Source organism: Sapajus apella, unplaced genomic scaffold (assembly GCF_009761245.1).
Source record: "Sapajus apella isolate SASKATOON/1434 unplaced genomic scaffold, GSC_monkey_1.0 scaffold82, whole genome shotgun sequence".
Taxonomy (NCBI): domain Eukaryota; kingdom Metazoa; phylum Chordata; class Mammalia; order Primates; family Cebidae; genus Sapajus; species Sapajus apella.
Window position 1 is genome coordinate 6756858 of NW_022437022.1, and position 24966 is coordinate 6781823.

At 46.1% G+C, this 24966-nt stretch overlaps 1 protein-coding gene across 1 annotated transcript in view; it reads right to left on the bottom strand.

The window, feature by feature from the left end:
• IGF2R (insulin like growth factor 2 receptor) overlaps positions 1 to 24966 on the bottom strand; it is a 123949-nt gene that overhangs the window by 31545 nt on the left and 67438 nt on the right. The window contains exons 13-31 of the mRNA XM_032253140.1: positions 23909 to 24052; positions 22693 to 22830; positions 21928 to 22075; positions 21240 to 21417; positions 20356 to 20471; positions 19721 to 19889; positions 17636 to 17815; positions 12902 to 13003; positions 11329 to 11430; positions 10379 to 10571; positions 9064 to 9234; positions 8120 to 8263; positions 7838 to 8013; positions 7462 to 7549; positions 6761 to 6976; positions 5881 to 6011; positions 5515 to 5612; positions 2483 to 2619; positions 1134 to 1324 (exon numbers count right to left, since the gene is read on the bottom strand). Coding sequence (XP_032109031.1) covers positions 1134 to 1324; positions 2483 to 2619; positions 5515 to 5612; positions 5881 to 6011; positions 6761 to 6976; positions 7462 to 7549; positions 7838 to 8013; positions 8120 to 8263; positions 9064 to 9234; positions 10379 to 10571; positions 11329 to 11430; positions 12902 to 13003; positions 17636 to 17815; positions 19721 to 19889; positions 20356 to 20471; positions 21240 to 21417; positions 21928 to 22075; positions 22693 to 22830; positions 23909 to 24052 — 2822 coding nt within the window. The remainder of the gene's footprint in view (positions 1 to 1133; positions 1325 to 2482; positions 2620 to 5514; positions 5613 to 5880; positions 6012 to 6760; positions 6977 to 7461; positions 7550 to 7837; positions 8014 to 8119; positions 8264 to 9063; positions 9235 to 10378; positions 10572 to 11328; positions 11431 to 12901; positions 13004 to 17635; positions 17816 to 19720; positions 19890 to 20355; positions 20472 to 21239; positions 21418 to 21927; positions 22076 to 22692; positions 22831 to 23908; positions 24053 to 24966) is intronic.

Here is a 24966-nt window from a genome sequence, read left to right on the forward strand (position 1 = left end):
CCCTGGGAACAGAGACCCTCACACACCACCCTCATCCTTCCCTCCCAAGCCTCCCGGGCCCTGGGAACAGAGACCCTCACACACCATCCTAATCCTTCCCTCTTAGCCTCCTGGGCCTTGGGCATGGGGGCCCCACACACCCCCTCACTTTTCCTCCCAGCCTCCCAGGCCCTGTGCCCAGAGCCCCCACATGGCCCCCATCACCTATGCCCCCAACATGTGGGGCAGCCCTTTTGTCCTCAGCCATGAGCCTCCTGGCTCAGAGAGGAGAATGCTCATGGGCCCAGCAGCTCATGAGTCTGGGCTAAGCCTCTGCACAATATTCCCAGGAGAAAACTTCACTGCCGCTCCAGGCAAGAGGGCAGGCCTGAAGTTCCTGGAGCCCCCAACCCAAGCTCCCCTACCACTGCTGCCCACCGCTGGAGAGCATGGGAAGAGCCATCCTGACATGCAGCAAGCTGGTCCTGCCCAAGTTAATGCCCAACTCAGCCACCGAGCTCGTCAGGTACGCTAGCACCGGGGCTCACCACAGTCTCACACACAGAGACACCAGCAGTCAATACCCGCTTACATGCATGCCAAACCAGTAAGGGAAAAAGTGATCCCAGGCACTCATCCCCACAGACTGTGCACCTCCCGTGTGTCAGAAATGACACCTAGCACTTCCTGCCTCTTCTCTCAAAACCCCATGACAGGCAAGACAGGTATACCTCGTGTTATGAACGGGTGAGCAGTGCAGACTATCTGAGAAATTAACCAAGTTATGTGGCTGGGAAGTGGCAGTACTACTTGTGACCTGGGCCCAGCCCACCTTCTTGTGCTTTTCAAGCTGCCACCATGAAGAAAAGGGCATTTTGTCAAACAACGATCTCCTCCACAGCCTTTAAGGGGTCAGAGTCAAACTCTGAAGAGAACCAATTCTGAGAGGGGAACTCCCAGGACAAGCATCTAAGGACGCAGAGAGCACGAGGGTTCCCCAGATTGCAGGCCACGGCGACACTGCTCCCCCAACCACTGGTAAGGGCCCATCATCCCAGGCTGCAGAACTTGCGTTCCAAGGCAGATGAGCCCAATTGCACACAGGCCCAATTCCCAAAGCTGCAGCAGCCGAAGGCCAGGAGCCAGTCCCTTACCACTTGGGCCTCACTGCAGGTGAGTCGGATGGTGGTTGACTTTTTCCGAATCCCGTCTGGACATAAGTCGCCATCGACGTATTTCAGGACAATTATGCCATCTCTCCACTGAGGTCCGTCCTTTACCCTGCCGAGGTTCACAGGCTTGGAGCCACTCAGCAGACACGCGGCTGCTTCTGGAGGGCATGGCTCTGCAACACCACACACAAGAAAGAGTTGCCTTGAGTGAATCCCCAGGCTAGAACACAGCTTCATCAGGCAAGAAATGTCACACATGCTACAGAACTTCATACGCTTTTTAAAAATCGCTCCAAAATATCTGCTATTTCTTTCACATTAAGTCAGATGACAATGACATCACATTAGTTCTCACTCACTTGTGTGCTGTTTTGCCACAGATGGAGTGGGGCAGGCGGGTGTGAGGTGTGGAGGGATAGCCAGGCCACAACAGCCGAAATTGTTTCTGAACCCCATACAGGATGAAACCCAGATTCCCAAATTAAGCCAGAGGAACATTTTAAATGGCCTACATCCACGCACCTTCATTATTCAAGAAATTACCGAGAACTCTGCCCATTTCTCAGTCCCTGAAATGGCTGTGCCATGTGCCCTGGGTGAAGAACTAGTCCCAAGCCACAGGGGTGGAGCGGTTGTGTCAAAGTCTGTGCAGCACAACACAGCAAGGGGAAGTGGACCCACAGCCTCAAACCAGCAGAATATGGAACCACCTTCTGCAGCTAAAAATAACCACACCCCCTTTGAGGTGGGCCACACAAGATGTAAGTGGGGCTGTATGAACCCCACGAACATGGGATGAGTTTCATCTTCAGGATTCCAAGAGGCCATGAGTGGTACCAAGATTCCTGGAGACGCCCTTGGTTTCACATGTGCAGCTGACATCCAGTCTCAGCCAAGCACTGCAGGTTTAAGTGAGGGGTCCCACATCACAAAAGGACGGACCATACAACTCTCACCACGTGCAGGCACACACCAGGCCCTCCACGTCACACCTCCCATCTCCTACCTGCTAAGAAGGTTATTATTTCCATCTATTATACTTCCAGCTCCTCGTGTTATTATTATACCTCCTCACCACGGTTATTATTTCTATCTATTATACCTCCAGCTCCTCGTGTTCACAAAGGGCTATCATGTTCCCAGCAGTCCTCAGCACTGATTTATCCTGGGCAATATTAGGGATCAATAGGTAAGACCCTTAAATCATTCTTCCTCCTGCTGCCACTTCCATGCTGCAGAGAGTAAAGTGCCTCCAAAGAATTCCCATTCTACTTGATCTTCCTCAATAAACTCATGACAAGCCACCACCCCACGAGGAGGCCCTCTCTCACCAGTGCCGGCCTGCGGGGACAGAGACTTGCAGACATTGATGAGGTAGTGCTCTGGGGCCCCCGTCCCGGTGATGGCTTCCCAGTTGTCACTATACCTTGACAGGGATGAGAGGTCGAAGGAGTTGCCGGCCTCATCTCTGAAAAGAAAACACTGCAGTTAGGCTCAGCTGTATTCTAATTAAACACTGCGCACTCTATCTAGAAAGGTTCAAGTATTCAGACATAGTCTAACCCTGACAGAACTTTAGACTTGACTTGTCTTTCTGTCTCTTTCTCTCTCTCTCTCTCTCTCTCTCACACACACACACACACACACACACACAATCAGAATCAGCAACAACATAACTTTCAGTTCAGAAAACTATTAGACTCACTTAAAAATTTTTTTAATTTTAACAGAAAAACCCAAGTCTGCAAAGTAAGTGCTGTCTGTGCTCAGGCCACCGAGAAGTGGAACTCGCCGGTGACAAAGCTGGGCAGCCAAGATGCTCTGAGCACACACAGCAGGGGCCACGCCCAGGGTGGCCAGACAGGCCACCTGCTGTTTAAACCCAAGGCTGCCAGTGGTTACTGAAATCAAAATGGGCTTGACCTTTCTGTGCAGGCTAAAGGTTCCCTAACTACAGAAATCCCAAATACAGGCAATAACTGGGAACCAGCCCCATGCCAGGCGCAGTAATAACAGTGAGTGAGACACATACTTTGTCACCATGGAGCAGGGATAGGGGCACCTACAGATGCCACCTCAGAGGCAGCTCCTAACACTTCAGAGGGGAATGAACATTCATTCATTCAAAAACTACATGCTAGGCTGAGGGTACTGTATTAAACAAAACAGATAAAGATCACCAATCTTACAAAGTTTACAGAAATTACCCATGGAAGAAAATGACCATGAATGAGACAGACTGTTAAAACTACATAGTATATTTGATGGAAGTAAGAGCTGAAGAAAAAAAGGCAGATAAGTGGGATATGAAATTTGGGGGGTAGAGGAAAGGAGCTGCTGATATTTTAGACAGAGGAGCCAGAGAAGGCGTGACCAGGAAGGGGACCTGAGCCCGGCACGGCCTGAGAAAGGCAGAAGCCCCTTGTGGCTGGAACAGAGTGAAAGTGAGGCTAGAAGTAAATGGGGTTATGTCCGTCAGAGTAAGAACTTCAGCCCATGGGTCCAAATGAGATGGGTGCTCACTGTGTTGAAGATTTCAGCAACAGCGACATGGTGGGACTTATATCTCAAGAGGATCGCTCTAATTACTGTGTGGGACTAACCAAACATGTGACAAGGGGCGTGGCAGGGAGACCTTGGAGTGGTGACTGCAGCACTGCAGGCACGAGAGGAGGAGTGCCCAAACCGGGGGCAGGCAGCAGGAAGGGAAGGCTGCCTAAAGGTGATGGGGCAAGAACAGAATTTAGTGTATATCACCACTGGCTCCAAAAGCATTCAATAGAAGAAATAAAAATAGAACTAATGAAGCTAGGGCACAGGAGTGAGGAAACAAGAACAGCAGCAGTGAAAGACATCTTTCATCTTTTAAAACAGAGTCAACAGACACCAATAGAAGCTGACAAACAGAGGTTTACAGTTATAGAAGGTTCCAAAAAGAACAAGAAGAAATGGTAAAAGTGGAGTGAAGCCAGGGGTAGGGGAGGAAGAGGTGAGGTGGGTAATTTCATTTCATATGTTAATATTTTTGGACTCTCAATTAATTACAGTAGACAAGTATCAACTTTTATTATAAGAATTACAAAATTCTCCTCTGACTTAATTCAACTTTTAAAACCTTAGCATAAAAATAACTTTAGGAAGGCTGGGCACAGTGGCTCACACCTATAATCCTGGCACTTTGGGAGGCCAAAGTGGGTGGATCACCAGAGGTCAAGAGTTCAAGACCAGCCCGGCCAACAGGGTGAAACCCCATCTCTACTAAAAATACAAAAATTAGCCAGGCATGGTGGTGCCTGTAATCCCAGGTGCTAGGGATGCTGAGGCAGGAGAATTGCTTGAAGGGAGGTGGAGGTTGCAGTGAACCAAGATCATGCAACTGCACTCCATCCTTGGTGACAGAGTAAAACCCCATCTCAAATGAAATAAATATACATAGATAGACCATACATACATTCATACTTGTGTGTGTGTGTGTGTGTGTGTGTGTGTGTGTGTGTGTGTGTGTGTATCTTTAGGAAAAAAGCTTTATGTGCAAAGAAAATCAAAATTTTATATCAGAAAACGAAAGTTAGCCTCAAGTGGCAGAAAGAGAATGCTAGTGAGCCAGGCATATTGACAGAGAACAATTCACATCCAGTAGAAATGAGAAATTTCAAATGAAAATATTGACAAAATGTTAACTGGAAAAGTAAGGGTACTAAAATTATGATTTAAAGTCACTGAACATAAATTAGTAAATGCCTGAATTTACATATGTTACTAAACTTCAGCGATGATTTCACCTATATAAATAACAGATGACACAACAGGACAAAGGCTGGAAGGAAACAGAATCAACTGCACTTTCCCCCAGGAAAGTCAGTGGTGACCAAGTGGCTCGTACTAGGTGTCTCGCACAGCGGAATCGCTAGGACATCCCTCCAAAAAACAGAACCGCAGACCCACAAAACCAAAATCTCCAAAGATGGGACCCAAGGTATCCAGAGATCGATCTGGCAAAGCTGTTAGAGCAGCTCTGAGGACGATCATATGCAACGAAGACCTCCCTTCATCACAGGGGTCACCACACCACTCCTGGCCCACTTTGCTCACTGACATGTGGTTCGCGCAAGCGTGCCAGGCATCCACTCTCTGCCTTGGCTCCAATCCTTTCCCCACGCACAGTCACCACAGCCGCTCAAGGTGGTGATGGAGCTGAGAGTTAACCTAGCCCAACTCCTCATTTTAGCAGTGGCAGTAGCAAACCTAGTCCTAGGTAAAACAACTGACTAATCTAATCCCCGGTCTCCCAGACCACTACTGATTAAAGCAAAATCATACCAAGTTAGTCTGTCCAAAAGAGACAACATATCCATCGACTTACTTGAATGAACACTCAGTCAGATCGAAAGGTGGGCAGGCATACTGCGTTCGCCACTCAAACAAGTAGGAACAATCTGAAGTCTCCTTTAGAAATACTGGCTAAAAAAGTTAAGATGCACATATATAAAAGTGAGAATGTGAAACTTTAGTTTATGCTTTGAATTTTAAGAATGAAAATAGTAAAGAATGGCTATGTTCATAAAAATCAATACTGATGAAAGTTTCAACTTATTTTCTGTAAACTGTATATTTTAAACTCGGTTGACCAGAAGATTTTATGAGATCTGAGGACAGATTCTTTCTAGTATGATCCCAGCAGCCTGAGGGTGGGAGAAGACCCCGCTGAGGGCCATCGGAGCTCACTCACCTGCTGGGTGCTGCGGTCGCAGTAGAAGAAGATGGTTGTAGAGCGCTGATAAACCTTATGGCAAGTGTCCCCCCCGGTGAAGTTCATTTTTAACAAGCCATTCTCATAAGTTAGCTTTTGAGTCAGGAGACCTGTAAAGAAGGAGGATGTTAAATAAGGTCTGGTTCAGTTCCCTAGGCTGCCAAACTTAGCCTAAGACATGTGACGCCACACATCCTGAAGAGTGACAAAGTTTCTCTGGCCTCCTGGCACCGTACCATGCACTCTCTGTCACAATACACTTGGGAATAAACTCAGGCTTCCTCCTGTCCAAGGCTGCTGCAGCGTCACAGACTGACCAGTGTGTGATGACATGGGGCACCCTTAGCCTCATCGCCTAAGGGAATGTCACTTTCCCCACTGTGCCTGAGGGCTGTCCATGTACTACTCACCACCAGCTACTTCAACTTCATTTTTACAAGTTCCTAAATATATTTAAATCTTGCTCAACTGCTGATACAGCATGAATGACCAACAGCCTGCCCTATAATTTTATAGCCAAACCGCATACTAAATGCATTCCCTCTGACTCAATTCTCTCAAGTGCTAACTCAGAATATCCATCCCTGGCTACTTCGCTGTGTCCTGATGTTGTAATAAAGAAGAGAAATATGATCTTAGAATCAGTAACTGGCATGGCTAAGAAAACAGACATGCTCTACCAACATCCTTCAGCATGTACTCTATCAAGCAAAATCCAAAATACCATTAATATGTTTCTGTTTTTTTTACAGTAGAATACTCACGTTTCTGACTCGAGAAAAAATTCACCTTTAGCAAAATATTTTAACATTTTAATTCCATTCTTTTGCAACAAAAGGAAAAGGACAAACAATGGTACCTGCCACTTTGTGAAATCCCAGAGGGTCCCGCTTTTCCTGACATGAGGAGACTGCCTTGGTCTTGTCACTTGTGAGGCAGACGTCTGAGGAGAGCTTCCCACAGACCCGGAAGTAGTAGGTATATTCGCCGGCAGGCACGATGGTGTCATTGAGGCCCAGGGGCTTCAGGTCATACAAGTTGCCATGCCTTGGGTCCTTCACCTCACAGTTGTCTCCTTCAAGAACATGGAAGAAGTGAGGGGCAACTGCAACCACACACGCATTCATGTTTTCAAGCAAAAAGCTTTACAATGTTTGACTAGGTAAATACCAACTATAAATGGGCGTTAAAAGCCATTTCCACCTGATTTCGTTTATATATAACACAACTCGCCTGGCAAACAGCTTTCTAGAAAAGTCTAGGTACCAGAATAAAGACTTGCTTCATCAAACACCACAAAGCCAAACCCCACATTAGTGTCTTCAAGTGTCAGATGCCAAAATCCCATCAATCCAGGCACATAAGGAAAATGTCACTGGTAAAATGAGCAACGTACCTGGGTCAAAAAAGCTCAAGGATTAGAAACTATCCACTCCCTAGCATGTTTTTCATGACCCCAGCTGAGGCCGTTATCACACAGTCTCACATCTAAGGCATCGTTCAGAATGTCTGCTACTCTATACATTTACAAAGACTTGTGAGAGACAGGCCCAGTCCTACCTTCCACTCTGACAATGGGACAGGCTTCCACTGTTCTCCAGATAAACACGTACTCACAGCCATCCTGAAGCTGAAACGCTGGTGAGCCCTGTAATACAAACCAGCAGCCTGATTTGTTTCCTGTTTATTTTAAAAATTAATCAAATGATAGCAATTATTAGTACCCAATCTTTGACCTCCATGTGCAAAATACATAGCATTTATTAAACATTTAAGACCTGAAGAAATGAGTGTATTCTCGTCAAACCTTAGCAATGGCTGAAACTCCATGAAAACACAGGCAAGTTTTACACAGGATAGAAGATTCTGAGATTAAAGGGAAATGGGAAATGGAGTGACCCAGGGACAAGATCTCATTGCTGGTCTGAACACACACCGATATCTGAGCACACTCAAACGTGATCCTGGTGGAGTAGCGCTGGCTTCCACATCTGTCACCATTGACATACACGATGCTCAAAGATCCATTCGCTGCAGCTTGGGGGCTCATCTGCACCATACCCAGGTTCCAGCTATTGTCTTCTGACACTAAGCAAGACCCCAGTGCGCTGCCTGGAAGAACAGAATAAGTAGCTTGGGCATACGGAAGGAGAGGACCTTGAGTCAAATGCTCGAACAGTATGAACAGACGCTGATCAAGAGACCAAACAGAACTCACCATAGCATCCAGGAATGTAAGAGAGAGGGCTGCAAACACTCAAATAGAAAGTCCTCTTTCTCCCATCGACAGAGGTGTCGACAGCCGTCCAAGGCTTCCTGACTGCGCTTAAGCCACTCAGGTCATATTCATTTCCAGCCAGGTCTGAAAGACAACGAAAAACCACGCTGGAGAACTCTGCCTCCTTGTGAGCTCTCGAGAACTGCCTTTCACCCTAAGTAAACACTGTGGGGGCATGAACCTGGCATTGCTAACTGTGAGGAATAAGGAAATCCACAGGAGGCAGAAAGGCTTTGCCTATAGAAACACACCCCCTCTGTCCCTCAAAACGGCCCTTCACAGCCAGGCATGGTGGCATGCACCCATAGTCCCAGCTACTCCAGAGGCTGAGGCAGGAGGATCACTTAGGACCAGGAGTTCAAGGCCAGCCTGACAACATAATGAGACCCTAAAGACTCTTTAAAAAAAAAAAAAAATTAAACCTTCACTGCCCTTGACAAGGAAGTACCACTGCTGCAGAGGTGGCAGGGCCAACCCCAGAGGTCAAGGGCTCCTGCATGCCCTGTCAGCTTCCAGGGCACAGCTTAGGGAGTTTTAATATCTTTTTCTTTTTTCATCCTCAAATAAGAAGCTCTGACAGTGTATGTGAAATTTGTTTCCTCTGCGTGTTCTTCTCTGTTCTTAAGATGCATCTGACCCCAAAAGATGGTTTAAAACCATTAACTATATAGTCAGATTCTCTTCAAGAAAAACATTACAACTCTAAGCATCATTCAAAGAAAATATGTAACAGAAATGGCATGCTGCTTTCAAAACCAAGCACACACACCATGCACACAAAAATATACACGCACACAGAAACACACCTCCACATCCACTCTCACACACACACACACACGCTGACTCTTGACCAGCCTCTCAGTTCTTAGGCCACACGGCCTTACCAGTCACTTGGCAGTCTACCGGAGAAGGAACACAGGCCAATGCAGTTTCAAACTCAAAGTAAGTGTTTCGGATCCCTTGCCCAGAGTCGATGTCTTGATGCAGGAATTTGGGGTTCCCTGGGTATACATCATCATTGCAAACAAAGCGGATGATAAAAGCATCAGCGGTACCTAGAGAGCAAGAAAGCCTAGATTTAAGAAACAGAACAGTATTCATGATGCAGCCCACAAACAAAGTGCAGGCAGCAACAGGACAAGGCCACCACTGGCAACAAGCTTCACAGCCATTCATGAGAACATGGCACTGGGGCACCAAGTCTGTCACAGAGGACTCGACATGAACACAGAGTGGCCACACTCACTACAACAGTGGCCTGTGTTATGACAGGTTTATACCATGAGCCTAGCATCCTGGCATCCCTACTCTTCCAGAAAATATTTAAATCCCACATGAGTTTATCAATCCAAGCATTAGAAGATAATGTCACTCTACTTTGTTGGTTTACTCAAAAAACACTAAGTTCCTACCACATACAGGAATGAATGAAGCAGAAGAAAACCCCTGCCCGCAGCTGTGCTGGTTGCAGAGCAAGCAGCAAGTACAAAGACTCAGGAGGGGAGGGTGAGGGAGAGTGGGCTTCGTTCATATCAGAAACAGGAAGGCCGGCAGACTGAGCAGGAAGAGTAGGGGGTAATTGTCTCAGAGAGCCCCCATGAATGCCCCATGGCCATACTGTGGATGCTGCCTTCTACTCTAGGTGTAGTACAGAGCCACCGAGGGCTCTGAGCTGGGAAATGATATGATGTGACATTTCGGAAACATCGCTCTGGTTGCTGTGTTGAACACAGGCTACAGTAGGCCCCCTTATCTGCAGGGGGATATGCTCTGAGACCCACAGTGGATGCCTGAAATTGAGAACCCTCTGTATACTATGCTGCTTCCTGTACACACAAACCAAGAATGAAGTTTAATTTGTAAGTTAGGCACAGCAAGAGATTAACAATAAAACAGAACAACGGTAACAAAAAATCGTAATAAAAGTTACGTGAATGTGGTCTCTCTTTCTTTCTCTCAAAATACCTTATTATTTTCAGACCATGTAAGACCACACAAAGTGAACCCGTGGACAATGGGACTCCTGAATTCTGTGAGGTCAAATGCAGGAAGACCAATCTGGTGGCTCCTGCAGCACAGTGGATGGCACAGCCCATGGTGGCAGGAGTGTCCACATCCTACACTCAGAAAGGTGCACGGCCAGCCACAAAACCACCAGGGCCCTTTTCAGCTACAAGAACAACATGGCTCTGAGCTCACCTTTGTCAGAGACAGGCCCTTTGTAGGTCAGAGTGATGAAGCCCTCTGTGGACAGCTGCAGGCTTTTCTCAACTCCAACTAGCCTTTCTGGCCGCAGATTCTGTAGCTCTTGAGTCTGACTTTCTGCCTCACAGCCAGAAGCAGGTTTTCCCAGGATGGTCCCACAGATAGGCATTGTGCCACAGACATTAAGCTGCAGGTCAGACAGTAAGAGCCAAACGAGTTTGTACTATGGATCTCACCACCAATAAGAATCCTAGCAACTCCAAATCCCACTGGGTCAAACATTTGTTGTTAGTCAACTTACCAACTTCCCACTTTTCCAGCATGTTAGTACAGTTAGTACATAAGTCCAAAGAGCAGTATCTATAAACTGCCTCTAAGGTTTAGTATACATACATCATTTTACTTATATAGTCCTCTATCTATAAATGCGTAAGATCTATTGCATTTAATAATGTACCATACGTAAGGGAGCGAAGACACAAGAGTCATAATGTTATAACATTTTCAATTATGAGAAAGTACAAATCATTGAAATCATGTTAATTACAAGTAAATACAAAGTGGTATCCTATATGTCTTAAAAATTTTGGTATCATCCCATTAAAATAATTACAATTGCAAGAATGAAGTCATTTATGCTCTCTGGTGTGAAGACACAGTAAGGAGAGACCGATGGACAATGAGTACAGGCTTCAGGACTACATACAGAAAGTGTTTCCTTAAAGAGAACTTATTATTTGAAGAATAACAGTCTTCATGTCTGAACTGTGCCAGAATGGTGGTAAATGGTTTTACTTCATTCTTCCCTTAAATCTGGATTTTCCTATCTCCTTCTGAGTGAAAGCTGTCACCAGTGCCCTGGGAAATTCTGTCTCCTGAATCACCTGGTGCAAGTGACTCTCCTTGTTTCAAAGCAAACTGGAAATTCATCATATTGCTCTTACCACAAAAGTCTTCCCAATGCTGGAGACCACATATCCATGTGAACGGTTTAGTGGGTTAAGATTAAACACAAATCCACTGTTGGGATCCCTTATAGAGCAAGCCTACAGGAAACAAAATGGGGAAGAAGGCGCATTTAAACCGATTCCACAGGAACATGACAAACATCCAGCACCTCCAGACACCTGCATGTATGCACCTGACAAAGCTGTTTCTCCACTTACTTTCAAAATCCCAATCAAAAATGTAGCCCTACGTGTACTCAGCAGCCTCTTGAAATATACCACCCTGAAGTATGTCACGTATGAGTCCAGACTCAGAAATTACATTCACCTGAAAGCTGTTAAGTCTACTGCATCTCCCTGACTAAGTAGACTAGGAAACATAAGGCCCATAAATTAATTTCTTAAAGAAAATAAACATCTTAAGAAATCTCATGTTCTGTTTTCTGTCTTAATTATTCACTTAAGGTAGTCATGGGAAGTATGATCGGGTGACTGTCAAACAATATCTTCTCCTCTCCTTGGTAAATTTAACTTTGCTCTGGGCCTTCCTCTGTCCAATGAATGCAGGGATGGGGACAGTGGCCACAGCCACAGAAACACTATCCATGAATAAGGGTGCCTGGCATCCTGCCCTCACTGGGCACTTACAAAGCCAGGACCCGCGCTGGGGCTGATGGTTTGGAAAAGCCCTGGTCTCTGCTGCCAGAGTCTACAGTGTATCTTAGAATAGGAAGCAGGGAGGCAAACAGGTCCCACCATAAAGAAATTTACACAGTGCTGTGAAAACAACTCACTACCCTGGAGAAGTCAGAGAGAACATCACTGAGCAGCTTACTGCTATGGCCTGCAGGGTGCATTCAACAAGGGGATAGCGCAGACCTGGGCAGAGGGCGGGAGGAGCCGGAGGACACAGCAGGCACTGAGTGCCTCAAGTGGCACATTAACACCTGTGGGCTCTGCCCTACGAACAGAGTCACGGTGAGACACACAGGCCTCACCCTACAGACAGGATCACATTAACACCTGTGGGCTCTGCCCTACGAACAGGGTCACGGTGAGACACACAGGCCTCACCCTACAGACAGGATCACATTAACGCCTGTAGGCTCTGCCCTACGCACAGGGCCACGGTGAGACACACAGGCCTCACCCTACAGACAGGATCACATTAACACCTGTGGGCTCTGCTCTATGGATAGGTCACATTAAAACATACTAAGATGGTTTAGGTGTAGAGTAACATATTAACTAGTCAGATGTCTGCCAATGATGCAGAAGCCCCAGAGCCCACCAGGATGCCACTGTCACATGTGAGGAACAAAGGAATGGAGACGAAAGGAAGGAAACTACAGTGAGCAGAGAGTCAAGACTAAGGGACCTGGCTCTTATCCCAGGATCTGGGAGCTGGCGGTGGAGAGGAACTCAGGGTGACCTGCAGACACCCACTGTCAATGCAACACAGTAACTGATTCAGAAAGCAGGGACAGGGTCAGTTCAGAGCTGGGACACTGGGTGAGTTGAAGATGTCCAACGGGCCATTCAGCATGAGGCCAGGTGACAGCACACGTACCTGGTCTGTATCCGTCATTGTCTGGATGGGACAGGCAGCCTCTGTGTTCCACAGGAAACTGACCACACACTCCCAGTTGAGAGAAAAGATGGGGTGGCTGTTCTGAAAGGGCAAATCCAGGATAAAAGTCAAAACAGTAACACGGAACTATATCTAACCAAAAGAATACTAGCCTGCAACATAAAAATAGCCAAAATCTGCTGGATGTTTATTATGAGTCAGCCATATGCTAGGCATTTAATGTGCATTACCTAATTAGAATTTAATGTTCTCATTCTCCCTATGAAGGCAAAATAATCTCTTACACTTGGATATTAAGAAATATAGAAATCACGCCAGCAGTAAATGGTAGAATTTGGATCCAAACGTAGGTCTGAGTCCAAGTATATGCTTCTGAGAAGCACCCTACACAACAAGTTGAATGCAAGAATCCATACACAAAGGTGACAGTACATGGGATTCACTGACATCAGCTCAGGATGAGGCAACACTGGCCTGTGCTGTCAGCAGTCAGGAAGGTGCTGAGCAGTGGCAGGAACGGGCACAGGAAGGCTCCTGGGAGGTAGCATGTTCTTTCTTGATGTGTGTCCTGTTTAGCCATGTTCAGTTTGCAGAAACTCACCCAGCTGTATCTCATTATCATCTGCATACCCTTCCGTGTGTAGGTTTCCATAAAAAGTTCCCCAGAGAGCCATTACCTTTGTGAGAGCAGCACTACCACGTGGGCAATGGTAGCTGCCGATTCTTGAGTGTTTATCACACACCAGGACTGCACTGAATTTTGTTAGCATTTTTCAACTGCGCCTCACAGTGACCCACAAACACAGCCTACGAATGAGAAAACTGAGGCACAAAGAAGTAAAGACACCTGCCCAGGGTCACGGGTTCAGGAACAACCGCCACTAACACTGAGTCCACAGCCTTGCCCATCATTGGCTCCTACCCTGGAAAGCCCCTGCCCACTCCAGGCCTCACCAACACTAGCAGTAGAATAAAAACACACCTGCTCCTTCCACTTCACAATGTGGTTGTGAAAGTGACTGAGTTTTAACCTGTGAAAGTTCTGGGACTACAAATTCCCTGGGAGTGTGGCCTTTCTTCCTTCAGTGAGTGTCTTCCCTGGGCCATGCTGTGTAGCAGGCCGCGTATGAGTGCTGACAGACACGATGACAATGTGAAGTTACTCTGTAAACTAAATCAGGTATCACAGAAAAGCTGGAAAATTCAGGGTCCAAGAATTTTCTGGAACTACCCAGTGTCTCAATAGCAACAAGAAACCAGAGAGGGAGGGAGCAGTCCACAGGAAGAGAAGGCACAGATGCTTCCCAGAACAGAGATCACCAGGCTGAACTCGACAACGTGGCCACATCCCCGTGGAACCCCGAACCTGGATCCTTGCTGAGACTGAGATAAGTGGGCAGCCCAAGCTTAAGGTGAACCTAAGGAGAGTATGCACAACCTCAAGAGAACACCTCCTGCGGAGAGCGGCAGGCCAAGCTCAGCCTGCCGGTCATGCATTCCCTGATCACAGAGATCTTCAACTCTAAAGGAAGTATCTCTTAGGGAGAAGAGCATGTTAGCCAATGACAAAGTGGACCAGGCACGTGAGTGACACAGCGTCCACTGGGCCACTGCAGGGCAGGAACGCATCCTGCTGGCTCATTTCAGTTGGGCTGGAGGAAGCGGCCACACACCCTTAACAAGGGACTATTAATAATGTAGCTGATGGTGAACATAGCTTAGTCTCTCCGCAATTCTAATCATTTGATAATTTCTCAAAAACACATGACCCTGGTATAAACTTAAAACTACAGGCAATAGATAAGAAATAAAAATAAAATCCTTGGCCCCACAACTGACCGAACATATCCCACTCTTGGCCAAGGAGACCCCAGAGAAACCCTAAAAACTGCATTCCTGTCCATAACAGGGTTGGAGGGGAGACACATTTCATTACACCCCTTTCCTCACTAACTGCTAGACCTTCTTCCCTAAGTGCTAATCAGAAGCCAGCCCTTTTGAAAGACTCCGTTGCTGGTATCATACCACGGCCTGCCAATGTCCATCCTTTCTGTGGTTCTGACAACAAAACAGTTGATCAGTATTTCCTCCTGATAAGAGACCACAATTCCCAGGTGGTCCTGCTGTCTACAGAGGCTCCACATAGAGGGCTTTTGTGTCCTTTGCTTCACCTTTTGACATACAGGGCCTAATTGTAATACACTTAAATGTCACGTCTCCAACACAAAATGAACGTGGGACACATGCTACACACGTCAGCCTACCACGCACGTGTGTGCCACCTCTTCGTGAATATGCATAGCTCCTCCCTGCAACCTGCTGAATATGTATACTTGGCTAACATGCTCAGCATCCATTCCTGTCTTAGTCTTCCTCCCTCCAAGTGCTTGTTTCTGGCTTCTGGCCTGAGGCTATGCTTCCCAGCCTGTCAGAAACTGCCACCCTGTAGGGTGTAACCCTTTATGAGAAACAAGTCTCCTTTCCAAATTCAGGAACCTCATCTTCTTCAGCTGACAAACGCAATTAGATTTGAGACCATCACAAAATATCTAGACTGTGTGTGGTGGCTCATACTTATAAGCCCAGCACTTTAGGAAGCTGAGGCAGGAGGACTGCTTGAACCTAGGAGTTCAAAGACCAGCTTGGGCAACATAGAGAGATGCCCCTCTCTACAAAATATTTAAAAACTATTTTGGTAACTACACATAACTCCACCTGAGTTCCAGCTACTCGGGAGGCTGAGGTGAGAGGATCACCTGAAGCCAGAAAGTCGAGGCTGCAGTGCCACAGTTAGCAATGATTGCATACACTGTGCTCTAGTGTGGGTGACAGGGTAAGACCCTGTCTCAAAAAAAGAAAAGGAGTTCTGGACATAGATACTGGTCATGGATACAGGACACGAGAGACGTGCTTAATGTACGTAACCCAAAGACAGTGAGAATCGTCAGTTTTATGTTATATATATTTTACCCCAATTAAAAAACAGAAGCAACTGGTCCTGTACAAAGTGGCCCCAAAGCATTTCCATGGGAAGAAGAACAGAGCAAACGCCACATGGTCTGATGTTCTCCCCTGGCTAAGGAACTCAGGGTCAGCAGCAATCCCACTCACCTCCTCTATCTCCCAGCCTTAATTTATTTTACTATGACGATTATTATTTTGAAACAGGATCCTGTGCTGTTACCCAGGGGCTGCCGTAAAGTAGCACATCCTCAGCTCACTGCAACCTCTGCCTCCTGGGCTCAAGTGATCCTCCCACCTCAGCCTCCCGAGTAGCTGGGACTACAAGTGCACACCAACACATTTGGCTAATTTTTTTATTTTTTTGTAGACATGGGGTCTCACCAGGCTGCCTGGGTTGGTCTCAAACTCCTGGGCTCAAACTATCCTCCCATCTCTGCCTCCCAATTTTTTTGTTTTTCTTTAAGACGGGCTCACTTTGTCTTCCAGGCTGCAGTGCAATCATGGCTCACTGACTCCTCAACCTCCTAGGCTCAAGGAACCCTCCTGCCTCAGCCTCCAGAGTAACTGGGACTACAGGCATGTGCCACCACACTTGACTAAATTTTCTTATTTTTTGTAGATGGGGTCTCACTCTATTGCCCAGGCTGGTCACCAATTCCTGGCCTCGAGTGATCCTCCCAAGTCAGCCTTCCACAGTGCTGGGTTAGATCTGGGCCACCATGCTAAGCCCTCAGCCTTAATTTCTTATTCCTGTTTTGTATTACACATACAGCCCTCACTGTTCACCCACAGGCCTAAGCTACACCAAGCCTCAGATTCCTCATCTGTGGACTTTGAAGTTTGGACTGCTGGGGCTCAGAAAGCAATACCCCAAGGACCAGTGCTCTGACATGCTAAGAAGCTGCCTGAGAATCAAGGTCGTCCTTTTAACCGTGCCTTGTTACCTCCACCCCCAAGCACAGGGAGGGACTTTCTCTGGAATTTCCTTACCTGACCAAAAAGGCTTCTTTCCAAAGAAATTCAGAAATCTCATTATCTATCCCAGAAAAAAAGGACAGCAATCACACCTGGACAGACTTGTACAGCAGATAATGCCTGCCTCATTCAGGCTCCAAAGAGAATCATTTGCAAGTTAATTTCTGTCTATTCTTTCTTCCTAAAAATCACTTGCTGCCTCCTCAAAATAACTGTCTGCATCCCCCATCTCCCTCTCCCCTGTGAAATAGGGCATATAACTTCTGTGCTGCTTTAGGCTGCTGGGTCATCTTTCTCCTGCTACTTATTCCCCAGTGCTATACATGTTAAAATTTTACATGTCTTTTCTCCTATTAACAGCTGATTTCCAGGGAAATTTCAGAGAGTAAAAGGGAAGCTTTCCCTTGGCCCCTACAGGACCAAACCATATCTAAGTTGCATTCCACTCCCACAATCCTCAGATCATCAACTCACAAGAACTAAGAGGCAAGATAATGTCCGTGTGACTCAGAAAGTACAACACACATCACGCCATAGCCTCAAACTCCACAGCAAAAGATGAAGCTTATACTTCAGAAATCGCAGCCATGAAGGTACCACAAATCACCCCCTGCCTGTGTACATATATACTGCACACTGACCTTAAACAGAACTAAGTCTGGCCTAACTCTGCCATCCACCCCAAGACCGTTCATTTCTGTCAAGAGACACATCAGGCAACGCTCAGTCAAAACACGCAGCAGTTACGATCACCGGCCAGCATCAGTGCCTTACCATCCTCCCCCTGGAGCAGACAAGATGGATCCTCGTGGTGTACGTGGTCCGTCTGCCATCGCTGGTCGTGCAGGCCGACCCATTCACGTATTCCAGAAGGAGACTGCCACGCCCCTCAACCACCGGGCCAGACTTTGCCATTCCCAAGTTACTGATGGAAACCACTTCAGTGAAGGAGCCCTGCAAGAAAACCAGTCTTGTTAGGCTTTTCCCTCTGAAGGTAGTCGATTCATTATTGGTGATGTTTGTACTCTATAAAGTTGCAGCACACAATAAATTATCGAATATAGAAATCCCCTTACTACATAAGGAACAGGAAACCATCCTCACACAGAGTTAACAAGAACTGCATGCTGGGTTCCGGGCATGCAATTAAGCACTAATCAGGCTGCACACTGGCCTGTAACTGAAAGTCCAATAGCACTAGATACTACTTGCATCCCCATTATTGCTACAGAAAGAATCACTGCCGTTAGAGTCATAAGGCTTTCATTTAAGAATTGCATAAGATGTTCTTCAGATCCCTAAATTTCAATGGAACGGTTGACACCGACCACTCTGAAGACCCCCCTACAGAGGAACCAAATGCAGCTTCCTTATCTGCCCACCCCATGACTTCACCCTGCACTCTTCCACCAATAAACGATCCCCACTCCTTGGCCCGCTCCAAACCCCTTTAAAATCACTACACCCAAACTCCTTGAGGAGATGGATTTGAGGTTTCCTCTCATCTCCTCATTCGTCTGCCCTACAATTAAACTCTTTCCCTACTGTAATCCCCAGTATCTCAGCGTTCTGACTGGCTACACATCAGGCAAACAAACCTTTTACACACAGATTATAATCTTAAATCCCAAGACAACTCATGCTGACAGATTCTATTCTCTTTATTTTACAAAAGGAAAAACGAGGCTCAGGAGTGTTAAGTGGCTCACCTAAGGCTTCCTCACTAAACTTTCAGAACACAAGCGAATAAATCATGTTTGGAAAGGCTTTAGTGTGAATTCTAGGCAAGAAACTTCTCTACGGAAGACCTTACAAGGTTATGCAGCGCGGAAGCTCCAGCTCTGGGGCATCTCTGAGTGGGATGCCAGAGTTGGAATTCAGACCCCGTCCAACAAGCCCCAGGGCTGGAGTTTCTGCGCTGCACTGCCTCACCCTCTCCATTCTCTGCTCATCTCAGGGTGAGAGAAATAAGAGGCCAGAGCATCACCTTGTTCAGCTCCAACCAGGAACACGCGTGTCGGGCACTACGCACACTGGGCCATACACTCGTTCCAACAATGACTGTGAAAGCACTCCGCCTGGTGATTTTGGAGTTACAAGTGTCAGCAAGCAGGCAAATGCACAGATGCAGAGTCTGTGAATAACGAGGACTGACTGTACACTGAAGTCACTGCTCCAATAAAGAACACACATGTGCACAGGTAAACACAACCAGGAACTCAATTCCTAACCACCATAATACAGTTGCCACCTTCCTTTAAAACCTCCAAGCTGCCATTAGCACACGCCAAAAAAAAGTACATTCCCAACATGCTATTTTTACAGAAGCCAACTTCCAGAGACATCTCTATTTTAAGATTCACCACGTACAACGACCACAGGAGACGTGCAAACGTTCTGGCGGTGACTACATTCAACCCAGTGACGAACTGCAGCGAATGAGGGCACATGTGCTTGAATCTAGTTCACCCACAGAAAGTCTCCCAAACCGGTTTCTCCCCCTAATCAATCTAGAAGCAAGAGCTTTTGGAAGCAAAACTCTTTTTCACAGGTGTCTGCTGAAAGCACCTCAGGCACTTTCGAATTCAGGCGAGACATAAACATTCGGTGCTTCCTCTGTCCTTTGTGTGATCAAAGGTCTCCAACACGGCATTCTCCATGTGAACGATGATTCCTGTATGACACACTTCTGTTCCTACAGGAGGCAGATGAGTTCACACGGAGGCCCCACTCCTGCTCAGAGGGCTTCTCTCAAGCAGCCATGCCCCCTTTGATCTGGGTATCCCAAAATAACCACCTCTTCCCACTAAGTCATGGAATTAGGAGGGAAAGGGGGACACGCAGTGAAAGCAGACTCACTTGATCCTTTTCATATTTCATCTGGCAAGCTGATGCATATCGGTCACAGCCCGGCACTGGATTCAGAGGCCGACACACATTGATGTAGTATTTCCTCCACGCAACGTGTTCCCCTGAGTTGTCCATGGCATACCAGTTTCCTCCAAGGCCACCTTCAGATTTTGCCAGACTAAAATTTCAAAGCAAAATGTATATGCTTTTAAAGAGCTTACACATTTCAGTCTAATTGATTTCTATGTAGTTGGAAAGTAAAGATATGAAATAAAACATGCTCCACTAATCACACTGCAAGAAGCTGGCTTGCCTGGGCTCATGATGCACCAGGATTATACTCAACCTCCAATAAACTCAGTATGCAGTGGACCTTAACTGTCCCCCGTGTCTCTGCACTGACAGTCATTGTTTTAAATGATGACGCTAAAGGCTGAGGCTACGCTGTGGCCACGACTGGTTGCTATCCCAAAGGCAACCAGACCGTTATTAGAATTCATTCTGCTGAAAATGCCCCACCTTGGTCCTGCAGCCCCAAAGCCAGCATCACTCCCTGTCATCAGCTCAGTCACATGCTCGCCAGCAACATCCGCAACCTCAGCGTCTGCACCAGGCCAAAAACAGAGCAGCTGACTCTGCCTCACCTGGAGAGGTCATATTGCTCCAGCGTGGAGGGGTCGGTCACCACACACTCCAGGGGCTCCACCGGACAGGCATAGCTGGTATACCACCGGAAATTGTAGGTGGAGTTATCCTCTTCCTAATCCATGGCCGCAGAGAAATACAGGGAGGGATGGCAAAAAGAGAAAGACGTGACATAAACTAGGATTCAAAAAAGGCCAAGGGCATTGTCCCCAATGAGAAACCGTGTAAAAAAGAGCTTACTCTGACCATCTCTCTCTATTTTATTAAAAGGAAGATAGTTGAGTAATAAATTGGGATGAAAATTTAGCCTCTGCTAAGTGGGGGTTAATTCAGGACTTTTTTAATGCTTTTGCATATTTTATACCCAAAACTGAAAAGCTTGTCAGCTGTTATTGATGTGCACAGCCCACAAAATAAACAGCTTAAAAAACTAATACTGCCCAGGAACCCTGGCAAATCTAATTATGGTGATGATTTAGCCAGAAACCCAGACTGATACAAGTTCTGCTTCTCAATAAAAGATCTACCAGGCTGGGCACAGTGGCTCACACCTGTAATCCCAGCATCTTGGGAGGCCAAGGGGGCAGATCATGAGGTCAGGAGTTCAGGACCAGCCTGACCAACATGGTGAAATCCCGTCTCTACTAAAAATACAAAAGTTAGCCAGGCATGGTGGCGCGCACCTGTAATCCCTGCTACTTGGGAGGCTGAGGCAGAAGAATCACTTGAACCCAGGAGGCGGAGGCTGCAGCGAGCCCAGATCACACCACTGCACTCCAGCCTGGGTGACACAGCGAGACTCCATCTAAAAAAAAAAAGCAGGGGGGGCCTACCACAGATATGTGTACCCTCAGGGAACGCGATGAGGGATAGACATTCCTACCTGATATTCAGGGAAGCCCACCCCCGCATCTCGATCACAAAGAAAGGTGATGAGCGTAGCTCTCGGCGTGTGCCTTTCATTGTTATAGGGTGTGCCGCCTCTGTAATTCAGCTGGATCATCCCATCATAATATGAAAGCTTCGCATTACTCAGTCCCAAGTTCCAAGTCTTCTCATCACTAAAATAAACACACATTTCTCTCAGCAAAGACATGAGGGGCAGAAGCACTCCAAGGCTGCCACACTGAAGGAAGGGCCTGCGAGCGGCATGGGGAGCCGCCAGGCGTAGGCCCAGGCTTCAGACCACAGGAACCCACACAAGGTCTCTAATCGCAGCAGGGACACCAAGACCCAGATCTCCTCTCAGCACCACTGGTTTAGACAACTCACTTCATCTGAACTAATGCCACACAGAATGCAGAAATACGCACATAAATATCTAGGAGCTGAGAAGTACAAAATGCACAGAAGTGAGGCATGACCTCAACCCACCCTTCTTTCCCAAAAATGTGGCCTGCTCCTTTCTCTGGGAAATTAAGCTCCTAACATCCTAACAGTTTTCAGGCAGGTCTCATCAGTATTTAAATGCTTGTCAAAAAGCAATGACATTGAGAGCACGCCTATTCCTGAATAAAATATCTGCTGGCATATAATGCCTAACAATGAACCAGAACTGAGAAGCTACTTGCCTTTTTGACACCTGGCAGGCTCCTGAGTCTGGCTGACAGGTGCTCACAGACACTGGGCCACACACATTTATATAAAAGTCATACTTCTTTGTCTCAACTTTATAGGCACCATTTTTCTTTGTGAGAGGTGACAAGTCAAAAGAAAATCCTAAGAAAGAATAAAAACGATAAAAGTATGGAAGGTCAGTCAGAACAGTCAACAGGATGGTCTCACCCCATAGTTCGAAAGGGAGAGATTCTTCCCAGGAGGTTCCCAATGGCAGGAAGTAGTAGAGGAGGCAGAAGAGACACTATCCCTTGAGGCCACCAGGACTGCGATTACTAACATTTCCCTTGGAGATGGATCCAACTCCATCATTCCCTTCTACTGAGTTAGCCTAGAGCCCTATTCAAAGCCCGTAACTGCTGGTGTAATAAACAAACAGCATGTTCACAGTAGGATGAGCACAATATTATGGCCTTTTTGTAAGGTCTCCCTCAGAGAAGTTTCTTGCCTCGAATTCACGTGAAAGCCTTTTCAAACAGAATTTATTCCCTGTGTTCCGAAAGTTCTGCATTCAGCAAACCCACCTCAATAATGAATTTAAGATGGTATTTTCAATATCTCAAATAAGCCCCGAACATCAGATGTTCAGAATTTTGTTCAAACAGCATTAATAAAATTCTAAGGCAGGATACCTTGAAAACCGTCACAGAGAATATTTAGGAAAAAACCTTAAGTGGTTCCAAGTCACATTAAACCAGAGGTGCTGCTCAGACACATACCTGCCTGGGAGTCAAAGACCGTGCAGTTCTCCCCTTCCGTCTTAAACAGCACACAGGCAGCAGCTGTGTGCCACTCAAACTCATAAAAGCAACCACCGTCCCCAGAAGTTCTCAACACTGGTGCACTTTCTAGATCACCTGTCAATGGGGAAAAGAGATGGGGATCACTAACCCATTCATTCCTTAAAAATCTTACCTCATTCTTACTCTGCTAGAAGTAAACTTGGAAGGGACAGTGGGGAATGAGGTATAATGCATGAAAGATCAAAAAACAGCCCTACAAATATGGTACTATTCCACCTATATGAGGTATCTAAAACGGTTAAATCCACAGAGACAAAGTCAAAGAGAGGGAATGGGGAGCTCGTGCTTAATGGGAACTGAGTGTCAGTCTGGGAGGATGAAAAAGTTCTGGAGATGGATGGTAGTGGTGATTACACAACAATGTCACCGAGCTACACACTTAAAAGCAGGTGAGATGGTAAATTTTACATTATGTTGTATATTTTACCGTAAAATAACAAATAAAATGACCCTAGCTTTTGACTTTAGCCTACAGCGGGGAACTTATCCTAAGGAAATATTTCAATGGGAGGTAGAGAGAGGATACATTTCTAGTGTTGCACAATTAGCAACACTAGAAATGCCATATTAATCCAACAATAAGGAAACTGTGTAAAAAAAATAAAACCACACCACATCAACAAGGAAGTTCCTAAAAATTATTAATAGAACTGTCAAACATAGACGAGTATTTATAAAATACTACACTTTGAAAAACATTAAGATTTGTTAACATATAAAACTTCTGACTTGGTAAAAACAACATATACCTATAAATAAAAGTAATAAAAATTAACATTATGTTTCAGTAGTGACATCATGGACAATGATTTTTTCCCCTTTGGAGGAAGTTAAGTAACCACAAGACTGGCCCTGTATCAGTCCCGAGGAAGAGGATGCAGCACTGAGACCCACAACTCCCTTCTGACACCATCTGGTTTCTCCATTTCTGGTTTGGTTTGGGGGAGCGGATGGGGAAAAAATCCAAATGACCTATTTCCCATTACCAAAGATTCTGGAACTCAAAATGCTTAACACTATGCCAATCTGTCTGATCACCTTTGCAGTAACCGATGAGGAACAGAGATATGAAGAATGCAGGACCTCTGGCAGAAGCCAGTAAAAGATTTCACCTTGTTTTTTAAATTTTTACCTGGCTTGCACACAAGTGTGATATTAGTTCTTATTTTCTTGCCATGACCACAATCATCCCCATCTGAATAAGAGAGTTGAATGTTTCCTTTCTCTTTTGTGGGAGAAGAAATAAATTTTCCCAGATTTTTCCTTCCATTCTTATCTGGAAGAGAAAGGGGGAAAAAAGCAGAAGATGTGGTTAAAAATTATCATGCAAACAAAATGTGTTTAAAAAAAGAAAGAAAGGGAGAGAGGGAGGGAAGGAAGTAAATCAGCCCAAACCCGGCAGGTGCAGCCCTTCTCCAGCCCACCTAACCCATCAGGGCCGTCGAGATAGGTTTCCTTAGAGAGCCACATTTGACCAGGTGTTAACAGCCATATCAAGGTCCTGCAGGGTCATCCACAGGCTCAGCAGGAAAGTGCCATGAACTCCCAAGGCAAGAAAGACCAAATGGCTTGCAACATGCATCAGCACCAACCGTAATGTGACACTGTCCCCTACTGTCAGGGCTTTAGCTACCCCAAGACACCAAGTATTTTGAAAGCACAGCCAAAGGGTGAGAATGTATCTCACATCCAAAGCAGAAGCTAACAAAACCTGTTTAGCAACCCAAGCAGGAGGCCACTTACTTCTTGGTTCATTTGCTTTTTATTATAAAGGATTAAAACTCTGTTCCAAAGTCCTTCTTACGTAAAGACATGGACATGCCTGAACCTGCTCTGAAAGACACACCAGCAATTCTGAATACCGGGTTAATTCCTAAAATCCATCCAAGGCTCACAGTTCCTTACTGAATGCTTATAACAGATTCTCACTACTCTCATAGCCTGGCATTTTCAAGGTGAAGTCACAAATGACAAAAATGAATGTGCTAAATACCTGTATCAAATAAGTGAGGAGTCTCTGCATGACAGTGAAGGGACCAAAACAATGATAGCAAAAGGAAGCAAAGCATACAAGCCCCTCTGATCACTAGGGCTACAGGTGAGATTACACTTCCCTTAAGCCATAACTTTTAAACAACTCTAGACAATAAAGTTGTTGAAAAAAATAAAATCACTTGTACACAAATGCTG